We start from the raw sequence: 14,912 nt of genomic DNA, 5'->3' as shown, positions 1-14,912 counted from the left end.
TGGAGGCCTACGGCGGCGCGCAGGCGCATGCGCGGCGGTGCCGCTGTCAGTTCCGGCTGTTTGTTCGGGAAGTGGATCCGGGCCCGCCGCCGTCCCCTCCCCCTCCTCCCTCCCGCCGCTCTCCCGCCGCTCCCGGCCATGGCCCGGGATTACGACCACCTCTTCAAGCTGCTCATCATCGGCGACAGCGGTGAGGGCTTGCGGCTCGCCCCTCCCCGGCCCTTAGGCAGTGAGGGGCGGAGGCTGCGCGGCGCGGCGGGGCCTGAGGGGGGCGGCGGGGCCGGGCTGGGCCCGGCGGGGTGTGTGGGGGGGCGGCGGGGCTGTGTCACCCGAGTGGGGACCGCGGGCCTCCGCGGCGCCGTGTGGTGAGGCTGCGGGATGCTGCGGTGAGCGGCCGGGCCACATCCAAGGGTGGGTGACATCGGCCGTGCCGGCATGGGTGTGTTGGGGGCGCAGGATGGTCTCTGTCGGGTTGGGAGGGAGTTCCCTCCTAAGGTGGCCGAGATGGAGGCAGCGGGGCTACTGCTCCCGGCCCCGGGAGTGTTGCTTCCATTGCAGCAATCGCCGCTTTCTCTTCGCTATTAACTCTTCGTTATTAACCAAGCCGTCCCTCGGGACTGCCTGAAATCTCAGTGCTGGAGTTCGACGCTTCTTTAAATCCTCGATGAGCTCGAAGCGTTTGTAGTCCTGGTATGTGTGTAAATACCTGGGAGAGCTGCAGAGAAAGGGTCGTTACACGTTTTGGAAATAAACCATTGAATGCTTCTACAGCACTTTCAGAAACTTCTGGAGGGCTGGCAGTGAGCTCAGGTTGTGTCCAGTGCTTTGGACTAGGATGTGGGGCTGGGAGATCCATCCCACCCTCAGTCCCATTCAGTGCTGGTAACCCTCCAGCAGCTCACAGTTACATTTCCATAAGCTGGAGTAGATGGCATCCACCCTCTTCTTTTAATAGAGGTGTGGTCCATAAGGCAGCAGGTCCCAGCACGCAGCGTTGCTCTCTCTTGGCAGTTGTCACCTCCAGAAGCTTTTGCCGTATGTAAAAATATTTTATTCTATGCTAAACTGTGTCTGCAAGAAGGAAAAGGCTGTTTTTAAGACGGGAATAGGAGGAAAGGCTGAGAGCTTCAGAACTGCTTAAAACCCTAGGCACTTCTGAGAGCTCGTGGATTATTAAAACCAAATGCTGCTTTCTGAGTAAAGCAGTAACGCTGCTGCTTGCTGATGAGTTCCAAACTGTTCAGGCAAGATAAACAGGATGGTGAAAACTCTGAGGAAGGCTTCCCCTTGTCTTGAACAATTAAATGAAACGTCTGAGCTGAGTCGTACTGTGCAAAGTCCCTGCGCTGCATCCAGAGAGGAGAAAAGTGTTGTGAGAACAGTCTGGCTGTGTGAGGTTCTCTGTTGCTGTAATTAAATCTCACTGTGTAGTCTGGAGATTGATTTTTCCTTTTTCTTTTTCTTTTTTTTTGCTTACCACAACAGTAATGCTTTGTCCCTGCTTCCACACATCAATCTGTTTGCCTTGTTTGTTGGTGTTCAGAAAGGCCTTGTAATAGGAAGTGGACTGATATCTGGGTGAATGATAATGTTTCATTCACTTTCCTCTGTAAGCAAATTTGTCAAGGGTAGTAGGTTTGTGTGTTTTTGGAACAGGTCGTCTGGAGAAGCTGCTGTTAATCTCAGTTGTTCCAAACGTTTAAAAATAACCCGGGTGATCTGTGCTCTGTGTGTGTCACTTCGTTTGTGCTTTTTAATTTGCTTCACTGCTCAATAAGATACGGGTTTTAGAAACCAATAGGGCTCAGAAATTTGCTTTTAACTTTGATTTTGCCAAGTCAGTAGGCTGTTCGTGTTTTGTTTCATTTGACTGTCTCCAGCAAGCTAGGAGCCCTGTTATCCTTCTCCGTTCAGATCTTCAAATAACTCTATGTAGGAAGCAGAGTATGAAGAAGAGTGTGGTTTCTCAGCACTTGCAGCATGCGGGTCAGGGGCAGCGTATGTTCAGTGCGATCATTGTCATCTGGAGCATAAGGAACTTGCTGAGCTCGGGAGGCTTCTCTTCTCTGGAAGTCAGCTGAGAGCTGCGGATGAGGTTGAGTCTACACTGCAGTGCACAGGCTGATGGAGCAGTGGTCATGTGCAGCCCATGCAGCTCTGCAGCATAGCTTGGGGCTGGCTGGCCTCTTCACAAAGTGGTGTGGTCTGACACGTCTGTGGGTTCCAGTGTCTATTTTCTTTTTATTAAGCTGGAGGCGAAGGCGGTTTGATCAAAGAGCAGGGTACTTGCTGAAGACTTCTAGTTGCTTCTTCTTTAAGCTGACTGGCACTTTGCATGGGCTTAGCTCTTCCTAAGTAACTAGTGTGTTATTAAAGTTTGGGAGCTGCTCTGCTGCCTTTTTTGAGCTCTGAGACATATCTTCAATATATATGTGCTATGTCTGCGGGTTATTTTTCCCTCTCCTTAGCGAGAAATGAGTAAACCATCTCTGAATGTATGGTGACTTAAACTTCTTGCTGTTGAGATCTGGTTTACTGGTATAATGCTGGTTTTGGTTGTTTTTTTGTTTATTTATTTATTTTTAATTATTATTATTATTATTTCCCATTGATTTTGTTCCAGTTTTTTGCTGACACCTATCTTCAGATGTGAACAGAGAAGAAATATTCATAGGAGCATAAAGTGGTTTGGGCTGGAGGGGACCTTTAAGATGATCCAGTTCCAGCCCCCTGCTATAGGCAGGGACTGAGCAGGTTGCTCACAGCCTCATGCAGCCTGGTCTTGAGTGCTTCCAGGGCCTCAAGGGGTCCACAGCTTCTCTGAGCAACCTGTTCCAGTGTCTCACCACCTTCAGCTTCTATATATGTGTGTGTTTGTGTACATATAGATGTAAGAGTTGTACGTAGCCTTTACAATCTACCTTTAGAACACTAATGTTAGGAAGAACTTTGAAGTTATACGTCATCAAAATAGTTAGCTTAAATAACTTCTACCTGAGAAGATTCAATAGATAATCACCCTGGTGAACTTGAATTTCCTCTTCATGCTGTAGCAGGTTTTTTTTGGGGGAGGGGGGTGGGGGAGGAGAAGGAGGGAGGTGGAAGGGACAGCAACAGAAGAGTTGTTATGCAGAGTTAATAGCTTGGAAGCATTCATATCCCCAGATTCCCTTGGCTGGGTGTGCAGGAATGAATTTCTTGTGATTCTTGTTTCTAGACCAGTGAGAAATGTTTCCATGCAGCAGGGTGTAATCAAATTGTTGCAAACAATTGTTTAAGGAAAGCAAGGCTGATGCTCAGATCATATTGGAAAATGTTTAGTAGAACATTTTGGCAAAAGGTACAACTTCAGAAAGGTGTGTATCCTTACTGTTAAGTGTAGAACAAGCCTTTTTTGGATGCTCTAAAGCAAACAGCTCCTCTGTTTGGCTCAGAGTTCAGTTAAATTGTGGCCATGATAATCTAAGCTTTATAGTACCAAACCCTGGTCTGATTATCTAAGTAGTCCAAATTCCACTGCTGTTCACAGCACAGCACAGATGAATGGGAGGTAGGCAGCGTTGTAAGCCTGATGTGCAAGTGAAATTCAACAGGAGTTTAGAGTAGTGTTCTGAGCGCTTGTTAATTATCAGGATGTCCTCATTTTTAGACTTTTCCTGAGCAAACATAAACCAATAGATCTTAACATTGCTTTTGGTTATTAGACTCTTGAAACCTCTTTGAACCGTGGTCTGCAGCTCATTCTAAAAATACTATTTTGAGCTTGCTGAGGTCTGGAGAAATGAGGGGACACAAAACCCATAGCAGCCCTGTGCTGCCACAAGAAGGATGCCACATCTTGGAGTAACTGCATTGTGCTACTTAACAGCTGGTCAGATCCTCAGGAGCAGTTCTGAGGTGACTGCTCAAGGGGGTGGTGCTGAGGTAACTGCTGAGAAAAGATTTGACTTAAAAAGTAAATGCAGTGAGTGGTTAAAATATTGTTATGTTACCTGACATCCAAGATGACCGCATTGAAGGCTCTCGATGTCTTTATTTGTCATAGGTGTGGGCAAGAGCAGCTTGCTGTTGCGTTTTGCAGATAACACGTTCTCAGGTGAGTACTTTGTTGACTTGGGTAAGTGAAATGGTCAAGGTCTGCTCTGGGGCTCCTGGCTGGCAAGGAGCTGTTGTGCTGCATTTGCATGCTGGTAGCTGTACCGGGGATATGCTGTTTCTAGCTCTGCTTCTTCTGCTGCAGGCCTGTATAAGCCATCCTGTTTGATCTTCTCTTACTGCTGAAAGTACCGCGGTATTTAAATACTGACATGGTTCCAGAAATAGCTTGGGTGTTTTAGCTTAATCAGTGCTCGGTGCAGACTTCCCATTGGCCCCTTGGGATTTAGGCTGATTGAATATTGTAGCTCAGTCACTTACATTTATGACATAACTAATTTATTGGGAGGAAACTTTTAGAACAGACTGTATTAAAATAAGCAATTGCATTAGCATTTGAGGAAAAGCTTTGTCTCAGATTTTTTCCACAAAGAATACTTGCGTAGTTACTTAAGATACAAAGATAGAAGGTGCAGACTCTTGACCGCCAATAGAATAATAATATTTCAACACTTAACAATTTTTAGGATGGCCGGGAACATGTGGTTTTATGGCTGGAAAAAAAATATATCTATTGGCTGTGGGTAAAAATATACAAATCAGCATAACCTGAGAGGGCATTTTAAAAGATGAGCAGATGGGGTGGGGGGGAAAGTTGTCCTGCCCAGTCTGAGAGCTGCTGCCAAACAGGGGTCAAAAGCATGTTTTGAGCTATACAAATAAATGAGACTTACATTCTCACTTATCCTTTCAGGCAGCTACATCACCACAATTGGAGTGGACTTTAAAATCCGGACAGTTGAGATCAATGGAGAGAAAGTGAAGCTACAGATCTGGGACACAGCTGGACAGGAGCGCTTCCGAACTATTACATCAACGTGAGTGGAACTGTGACTTACAGCTTAGTGTATGGAACTTGTAGCTGGGATGTTCTGATGTTGCAGTTGATCAGATAATGATGGCTTTGCTATTGGTGTAGTGGGACTTCTCTCAGCTGGTTTAGGGCAGATGGGGTGGTGTCTGTCTGGATAGGCTTGAAACTGAGATTTCAGATTTCTTCAGCATTCTTTGCGTTTCTGTGATGGCTTTGTCCATCTGCTTCTGGTTCTCAAAGCAGAGTTATTTCACTGGTTTGCATATACTAGAAAACTTATCCTGAAAGCCTGCCCAGGAAGATCCATCCCCTGGTTGAACGTGCTGCAGAAGTGTGGGTGCAGTTTCTCTGTGTTTTATGACTGAGTAGCTTAGGGGACTAAGAACAGGATATCTTTCTTCTAGGTCAAATGCATTTTAGAGGCTGTCTTTGTGTCCAGTTCTGTGGAAGCAGACACCCACACAAAGTTAACCTTTTCCTTGGTTTGGGTTCAGTTTCATGCTCATTGTCCTTTCGAACAGCGTGTGCACAGCTTTTCCTGTTCCTGGACAAACCACACCCAGAGCTGCAGCAGTGGGAACTAAGAATAAAATGCGTTTATAAATGGATTGCAGCAAACGTTTGGACTGCTAATGCCTGGCTGAGGGGAGTAGGAAGAAATGTATTTGAAAGTGGAACTTTTGTTTCCTTTGAGTACTAAAAAAATGATGCATACATTCTTGAAAGACTCAGGTATTTCACTTCGTCTTTCATGTCCGACTTCTTTATTTTTTTTTTGGCTGCATTTTGAGAGGAGGATCATTTTTAGCTGGTGTATTGATTGAATTACTCAGACATTAAAACAGTGGGATTGCTTGCATCTATTATGCCTGAACAGCTAGGAATGGCAAAATTGAGCATGTGTGCCCCGCCTCTTTCCTGTGCACTTCTGTACAGATACTACTGGGTTACTTCCATTGTTTCCTAAACGCTTAGCTTGAAAAAACTCAGTTACCTCTTGTAGGGTTCCTGTGTGTGACATCACTTTTTGTTTCAGCACTGCAGCAGCTTGGGGCAGGAAGCAGTGAGGGGAGGGAAGCAAAGCACTACTGCAGCTCCTATCAGCTGTGCATGCAGGGCAGGCAGTGCCCCAATTAGTGCTGAGTCAGCAGAGGGCCTTCCTGTTTTCTGATTCCCTGACACAATTCAGAGCTGTGTTAATGAGTGTTGGTTCATGGGGCTGAGGGGCTGATGCCAGCTAGTTTAAAAAGCCGTGGTATCCGGCCCTGAATGGGGAATACCAGGAAAAGAGGCTTCCTTTTGTGAACAGGAATAGCTACAGGTCAGACTTTGCATAGTATTTTATGGATTTTTTTCTTCAATTGCAGTAGAAACTGGACAAGCTGAAGGGATTGGAGGCAGTTGTGCCATGACCTGTTTGACTTGAGTTCTTCCTTTATTTTGCATGCTTTACCAGAACAAGTACAAATCATGCTCTCGGGGAAGTGAAGGCCACAGCCTTCCTGGCCTAACGCTGGTAAAGCAGCTACAGAATCTTGCGTGGCAGGGAAGAAAGGTTTGAACTTTGTGCAGCTGTAAGCAAGGAAGTTCCTCTGTTGGAATGCATTTATGCTGTTGAGGAAAACACTTTGACAGTGCTGATTACATTGTGGTGAGGGCTTCTCTTGCTGCTGGGTGGGCTGCTGTGACTGTGTAGCATTCCCTGGTATTTTTCCAGGGGCACCCTTGACCTAAATGTATCACCTGTGAAAACAATACGTAACAAGATTCTGATTTTGGAAAGGGTTTTCTCTCTCTCTGTTTATTGGCAAAGTAACATGGGAACTGATTCACTGAGGCCAAACTGAGCCCAAACAAATAGAGTTATGGTGTTAGTATTTATGAAAGGGCTTGGCTGACCGCATCATGGGTGGGGTGCAGTCAACTGAGTGATGTAAAGTCTTTGTTACAATGACTGTTCAGATTGAACTTAAGAGTTTAAAATGTGTTCCTTCGCTGTTACTGTAGGCTGGAAGTGCCTTTACACGAGGCCAGCAAGACAGAAATAAGAGTCCACTTGGTAATAGTAGTAATGAGTTGGAAGTGCTGCAGTTTAGACCTAGAATTGCAAAGTGATTGAGACAGTGGAAAGATAATAATAAAAAATTGGGAAACATTGTTATGTTGTTTCGATTGTACTTGACTACAGGCACAGAAACTAAAGAACAGATTAAAAGTGCTAAGGGATAGAAATAATACAGAAATAGATTGAGAGTATTCTACAGAAACAGAGGAAAGTCAAACATCAGAATTTCAGACTGGAAATTCAGCCACTATTTTTACTGCTTATTAAATGTGAAAGAACTGGAATGGCTGCTACGTGCTGGTGGGAGAGGACAAATTGTATGGATTTGGTTGGCGTGGAACTTCATCCTGACTATACATTTGATTTCAGTTCACCAGAGGTGTGCGTGCCATGACTTTGTTGCGTTAGCAGAAACGCTTAAGGTGTGTGAACAACTCAGTTCTGTGCTTTATTTGCAATTGGACTGCTCTTATTCTGATTTATGTTACAGTTATTAGATGATAGCAGATAAACTTTTTTTCCGTACATATATATATATATATATATATATATATCCCTATACATTGATAGGGATAAGCTATCTGAGATGATGGAACTGATATGTTAACATATTTGTCACTGGGAGTTGTAGGAGATGCTGACTCTTACAAGGTCTGTGGCAGAGTGCAGCTACCTTACAAAGGAAAGCTACCATCAGTTATTTAGTCCTTCAGTTGGACTCTGAAATTGAAGACTTCATTTCTCTTTTGCTCTCATTCTTACAGTATCCGTCTTCCATGAGATGTGGATGGGAAGATGCTAAGGCATTCTTTCTCTAGTGCCAAAGCCTAAACTACCTCTTGGTTGCCAAAAGCACAAAACCTACACGTCCTTATCCCTGAATGCTGCAAGCCCCATCTGTTCTCTACTCGCCAAAGCCTACAACTTCTTATAAAAGCAGTTCTGCACTGCATCATTCTGAAATCTGAAGTATGGAGTAGGATAAGCCAGATTTTGTATTTTTTAGTGCTGTCCTGCTCTTGGGTTTGGAGCATCTTTGCTGTGCTTGTTAAGCCTAAAATGTTATCTAGGACACAAGGATGTATCTAACAAATGAGACAAAATAGCATGGCTAGCTTTTCTTTAAAAACAACAACAACAAAACAACAACTGTATTTTTAAGGCTTAGAAGTTAGAGAATAAAAGGTAGTCATAGTCTTATCTCTTGAGCTGCTCAAAGGTAATGTCAGCCAATGGAGAAAGTGACATTTTAGTGTAAATGAGGGGTTGGCAACCTTTCTAGAAGGATGCGCCAGGCAAATCTCTCTTCCAAAAATAGAAGCAATGTATGCTGATAGGAACTCAGCAGGAGTCAGGGGGTGCTGTCTTGCACAAAGGAAGATATTTCTGATGAGGTGGCTGGTGATATTAGGAGATCCCAGCTCCTGCAGAGTTTTGAATGTCATAGTGGTCTGTGCTTCATGGCCCAGCCCACAGCTCGCATCTCTAGAAGTAAATGACTGTGTGCTGACAGTGTGTTAGGATGGGGACCTATATGTGCAAGGTGTGTGTTATCCTACTCCCTAACACCATATGCTTCTGCTTAGAAGAAAACCTGGGTGCGTGGGCAAGGTAGGAGCTGCAGGATGCTGCCTCCCGTGGGTCCCTGGTCTGGATGACGGGGATACAAGGCATGGTTTTGTGGTATGCCCAGCAGAGTGAAACAGCTCTGTGTAGGTGTAACTGAGCCATTGCTTTTCTGTAAAGGCCAAGTGTCTTGTGAACGTGATGCTCAGAGCTAGGGAGGAAGTGGTAGGCCAGCCTCAGAGATGCTGAATTAAAAGACTATGAAGGGATAGGGGTGAGCTTGAAGTCCATATATAGTGAACTTTAGCGTTTGATAGGATCAAGAGTCTTTCCCTTTCTGGTACTGTCACATAAAACAGAACTGTCAGGAGGTTTTGAATGTGTGGATTAAGGCTGTGGAATGCTTTTTTCTCTGAAGGGTATAAATTTGTAACTAAGTAAAGCACAAGTGCAGTGCTGTAATGAGTTTTCAGTTGTTAAAGGAACTGATTGGGAATGGATTAGAATTAGAATATGAGATAATGCAGGGCCTCTTTCTTACTGGCTGCAAATAATTCTCACCTGAGTCCTTGCCAAGGAACATGGATGTGCATGCATGCATGGATGTCTGGTAAAGCATCTGAAAGCACTCAGGTGAGCAAGAGGAATGGGTTCTACTCGTGTAGAGTATGCATCTCAACACAGAGAAGCATTGATGTTCCTTGACTATCACTGCAATGGCTTGCTTGAGTATATTGGTAGAAGTGAGACAACGTTGAGTTCTTCTAAAAGATTGCACCTTTGGATTAGATTAAACAGTGTTGAATTTCAAAAAGGGTTTTGCTGAGTTGTAAGAAATTATCAGTGCCAGGGTGGTCACAGCACACATCTAAAATGCAGCAGAAGGGAGACTGATGCAGTAAGTATTTGTGGTAGAGCTCTAGAAACACTATCACAATGTAAAGGAAATTCCTAAGGCTTCATATGCATTTGTTTAATTAAGGATCTTAATATAGACTATAAGAAAGAAGAGAAGGTGAATGAGGAAGAAATAAAGCTACATGAAATATGAAAACTGGATACTGGTGAAGGCCTTGCTGTCAGCTGTTTCAATTACTCTTTATTGGTCAAAGCTGACAAACTTGCAGTAGAGAAAATACCTGGTGTTCCTGGGAATGTAGCTGAAAACTGAGGAGCTACAGCTTGCTTTATATAGCTTGTTATGGTGTGCATACTGCCTGCCTGCAGCAGCTTTGTGAAGGTTGTAACATTGGAACTTGAATTTGGTTTTTTGTTTTTGTATCTTTATTACTTATTTCTTAGAGGTGCTGATTGCCCAGGACTAATAAGAATAAACCAAAGCAAAGCTTATTTTTAATGGCTGGAGGTAGCAGTACACACTGAATGTGCATATGGAGTAGATCTGTTGAGTAGGAAGGTGCGATTGGAGCACAGTTGTTCAACAGGACAGAGATTTGTGTGAGCTCGAGAGAACTGTGACTGGGGGTTGAGTATATTTGGAGATTTTAATCTGGAAGTAATCTTTCACAGATAACAAAATTACTGCAGGGAGTTGATGTGGCTGATGGAGCGCTAAGGTTCACAATACAGCCAGTTCTGAGGGTGTGCTGGGAGCACTGCTGCCTTTTGCTCACATTGCCAGGAGACGCTGTCATCTTTGAGGGATTTGGCAGCATGAACAAGGGAGTCAGCAACAGGCTTTGGGCTTTGAAATCTGTTGGAATGGACTAAGCGAGCAGGGAATTCTAGATCTAGAAGAATGGCTTGTGGTATAGCTGTTACAGAAGAATTAGATGGCTTCCATTAGAAAAGAATTGCTTGCCAGTGTGACTTCCATCTACAAGAAGGGTCTCAAGGAAGATCTGGGGAACTGTAGATATGTCAGCCTGACCTCAGTGCCAGGAAAGGTTATGGAGCAGATTATCTTGAGGGAGACCACACACATGGCATGTGCTGGACAGCGGAGGGTTCAGGCCTAGGCAGCATGGGTCTGTGAAAGGCAGGTCCTGCCTGACCAACCTGATCTCCTTCTATGGTCTAGTGACCCACCTGGTGGATGAGGGACAGGCTGTTGATGTAGTCTACCTAGAATTCAGCAACGCCTTTGACACTGTCTCCCACAGTATCCTCCTGGAGCCCATGGCTTGGACAGATGCACTCTTTCCTGGCTAAATATTGGTGATAGGTGGATGGTGGGACTAGATGATCTTAGGAGTATTTTCCAGCCTCAGTGATTCCATGAAGTGGGGGCATTTGATTGCCTTGACTTGGGGATCTTGTCAAAACTAAGTGCAAGAGCTGAGAAGGTGATGCACAACTTGAGCTAACATTTGTTGTCTTTTCCTGCCCTGTAGGTATTACAGAGGAACGCATGGAGTCATTGTTGTCTATGATGTAACCAGTGCAGAATCTTTTGTGAATGTAAAACGGTGGTTGCATGAAATTAATCAAAACTGTGATGATGTTTGCCGGATACTAGGTAAGTTATTCATCAGAGAGTAAAAGCATCTTGTTTAGTGGACTGACCTGTCAAAGTACCACGCTGACTTTTTCCTTTCTTTTTTCTAGTGGGGAATAAGAATGATGACCCAGAGCGAAAAGTAGTAGAAACAGAAGATGCCTATAAATTTGCTGGGCAGATGGAGATCCAATTGTTTGAGACCAGCGCCAAAGAAAATATTAACGTGGAAGAGGTAATATAATATGCAGAGCAGAGTATGGAAAATAACTACTTGGAGATGCTGGCTTGGGAAAAAGAAAGGGTTACGTTATTTCTGTTGAAGAAGAAAGATAAAGTGCTTCACTCAGATTGCGTGTGAGTAGGTAGTGTGACAAGAGATATCTGACTGCATTTGGAAGAGGTTGAGAAGCAAAATGAAGACCCCACTGTGTTTTTACTAGTTTTACAGCACTAACATACTAGGCTTGTTCTCAAGAAAGATGTCTCACTGGGGAGGATACTTACAGACGAATGAACTGTTCACTCTTTACTCTAGGCTTCAGTTGCCAGACTCACCTGTTTTTATTTATTGATTTGGGAAAGGGGATAGCAGCATTACTGATGTAGCTTGGAAGTGACTTTGGAGGATACCTGATATGAGCTTGGCATGTTCTGGAAGGATGGGGAAGGTCTCTGAACCATTACTGAAAAGTTTAAGAGTGGACTTTATTTTTTTTTACAAGCAACTCCCTGATGAGTAGCCTTAGTTCCTAGGTGGTCTGATCTTGCTTGTTTCTCTTGCAGATGTTTAATTGCATTACAGAGCTAGTTCTGCGAGCAAAGAAAGAAAACTTAGCAAAGCAGCAACAGCAGCAACAGAATGATGTGGTGAAGCTAACGAAGAACAGTAAAAGGAAGAAGCGGTGCTGCTAATGCCCTTCCCCTGCTGCAGAGACTCTGCTCTGACAGATCAGCCCTTCCAGCTAGACTCGGGCAATTCCACTGGGACAGGCTTTGGGAGGACTTCCTCAGTTTTGTGCCGTTATTTAAAGATTATTTTTTTTCCTCCATGTTTTCTATCAAGAGGCGCTGGCACCTTACCACTTCAGTGCCAAGATGGTATCGGATGGAATCTTGCCCCTTTCTCCTCCCCTGCTCATTCCAGTGCGCCTTGTAGACAAGAAAGGACGTTGCCTACCAAGTGGACTAATTAACCCAAGAGTTTGTATATAATGTATATTGCGTTAACCAGCCTCGCCTCCCTGTTGTTGCTTTGGCTTATGCCTTCTTAATGTCAACCAATCATGGACTGCAGAGTTCACCTTTTTAATGAAATAGTACCAAGTTCTTAATTCAAGTTGGCCTCAGGCTGGCAGCAACTGCTTCCTGGGGCCTTTGGCTTCACTTCTGTTGGGCTCCAGGCTGGCAACTGGTGCCCCTGGGGCCTGTGGCTTCACTTAGAGTTCCAGGCTTTTACCTGGGGCTCTGGCTTTCTTTTTCTAGGTACCGGGATTGCAGGTGTTGTTGCTGGAGCCTGGGGTTTCTCTTCTCAAGCCCCTGGGTTGACAGCTGGTGCTGCTGCTGGGGCCTTGAATTTCAGTTTGCCACGATCCGGGTTTGTGGCTGGGTCCTTGGGTTTCATCTTCTTGTGCTGCAGCCCAGCTGTACCTGCGCTCTCCTTCCATTTGTATCAAGATACTGAAAAACAAACACCCAGCCTGCAGAAGTGGGATTTATTTGGATAAACCCTTTCTTATTTTTTTTTTTTAAGGGTGAAATTAAACTCCTTTGGCCTCTGCTTCTGGTTCTGCCACGGTCCTAAGTGAGGGTCCATTTCTTTTGAGAACAAAAATCATGTGGTTCTGCCAAAAAAACAACAATTCCCCTTTCTCTTCATTGTCCTGTCAACAAATAGGAGATCTGAACGTGAATGTGAATTTTGGTGGCAAAGCTGTGTTTTTCAGTGAGAAAAGGCATGACAATAAATCTAGCCGTTCCGGATTGGTGTCTGAAAATGAAAGCAGCTGCAGGATCATTCCCAGGGCTCTCCTATTAGAAAGGAGGACTGCTTTTTAATGTAAGGAAATGGAAAACTTGCTTGGGGATTCACCTTTGAAAACAAACTGGTCTTGCTGTGCCCAGTGATGTTTTCCTTGCCCATGTTGGCTCTTCTGGGAAAACAAGGGCTCAGTCTGTTGCCCTGGATAGATACAGTTAAAGGTGGAGAGATTGTTTGTGTAATTGAAGTATTAGATTTCTGGGCTGAATGTACGTGCTCAGCACCTGAATAATTGCCTAAATAATAATGAAGAATTTTCTTTAAGATGACGAAAAGGCATGGAAGATTCGATTTCCTTTAAGGCCTTGAAGGCAGACTTACTCCATTTGTCAGTGAGCCCGATGGAATTGCTGGCCTTGGTTTGGTAGGATGTGATTCACTGATGTCCACGAGCTCTGGATCAGCCCTCCTCTCTCCCTTCCTCCCCCTCACCCCAGGAGAGGCTAAAATTTAGTCACTTATTTTGCCTGTATTTTTTTTTTTAAGGTTTTTCCGGGTTGTGGTAGGAGCCCTAATCATACAATCACATCACGGTCAATCACTTTGGAGACCTCTTTTCTTTTTAAATGCCAAGAATGAATGTGTAAACACATTTTTAATCAGTTCAGGTGCTGGGAGTACATTTCCAGCTGCCTTCACCCATCTGTTTTCTTCACATATCTTGTATTGGTAACCCAAGAAAAAGAATGAGTTGGGGTGACGTTGCTAGCGTGAGCTCTGATGATGGTTAGACTCAAGCAGCTGTGGAAAGGGGCAGCTTAAGTTGCACCAGGTGTCATTCTGTATGCTTTCTCATGTTGAATGTGGTGTATGCACAAGGAAGGAGCTCTGTCAGTCCTCAAAGCCTTCCTGTTGGAATGGAGCTGTCCTGTGACAGTTACCACTTTCAAATTAAAGGGTCCAACTGTGTTTCTTTTGGGCTCTTGTGGTAGCGAGTGTGCACATCCAGGAAGGAGCAACTTCTTACAGGCTGAAGTAAAGAAATGTCTGAAATGACTGGAACCGATGCAATAAAATGAGGAAATGGTGCACCCAAACCTGGAGTGTTCTCTTATGTGGAAAAATTGGTTCTCTTTGAGTCCAGGTCTTTGTGGCCACAAATTGAACTCTGCCAACCCAGGTGTCCAACTTCCTGAAGTGGGATTTTTTTTCCCCAATACTGGCTGTAGAGGAGTGGTTATCTCTGCTCTTGCCACTGTCTGTTCAATTGGAAGGGGTGGGGACTGCATCTCTTGTGGTGTGCTGATGTGAAGTTTCCTAAATGTTGAGCAATGGAATGTCTAACTGGTTTGCTAGGATTATTTCTGTAATGAAAGTTTCTAATTATGCTTTTTAAATAATTTTAAAAAACTAAAAATAAAGGTTACAAGCTGCCAAATCTTTTTTTTTTTGAGGCTTTGTTTCCTCTGCTGTCATCATCCGGAGGTGGAAGGTGGCAGACCAGGGCTGAGCCCTTCTGCTGGGTGTGGAGCTGTTTTCTTTCTGGGGAAGGAGGTACTGGTGAAATAACCATTCATGTGTATCTGTCTAGGAGCTGTGCAGCTGACGTTGTGCTGGTTGCCAGTTTACACAAGCCAGGCTATTGAAAGCAGAAGTGTTGTGGAAGCACCCCCAAGTGTTATGGAAGGATGCCTTTTCTCCTGCCTGCCTTGTTCAGGTATGACTGTTGATGGGAGAATCTTCAGGACACGTAGATGGCCTGAGCTGCAGCTGGGGCACGCTGGATGTGTCTCATTGTGCATTTGAGATTTAGTTAAGCTTGTTAGAATACCCCTCCATGTAAAGGCCCCTAAAGGATACAGATGGCTGGATG

General features: G+C 44.5%; 1 protein-coding gene across 1 annotated transcript; it reads left to right on the top strand.

The window, feature by feature from the left end:
• Nucleotides 1–14,474, top strand: RAB35 (RAB35, member RAS oncogene family). The gene is made up of 6 exons (XM_072351269.1): nt 1–190; nt 4,046–4,096; nt 4,850–4,973; nt 10,955–11,079; nt 11,169–11,293; nt 11,845–14,474. Exons 1-6 carry the CDS (start codon nt 28–30, stop codon nt 11,971–11,973), a joined length of 717 nt encoding a protein of 238 aa, XP_072207370.1. The 5' UTR covers nt 1–27; the 3' UTR covers nt 11,974–14,474.
• Nucleotides 14,475–14,912: the final 438 nt, after the last annotated feature.

This window comes from Excalfactoria chinensis, chromosome 16, assembly GCF_039878825.1.
Source record: "Excalfactoria chinensis isolate bCotChi1 chromosome 16, bCotChi1.hap2, whole genome shotgun sequence".
Taxonomy (NCBI): Eukaryota; Metazoa; Chordata; class Aves; order Galliformes; family Phasianidae; genus Excalfactoria; species Excalfactoria chinensis.
Note: the sequence above shows the minus strand (reverse complement) of the source record. Positions and strands in the feature narration are given on the sequence as shown.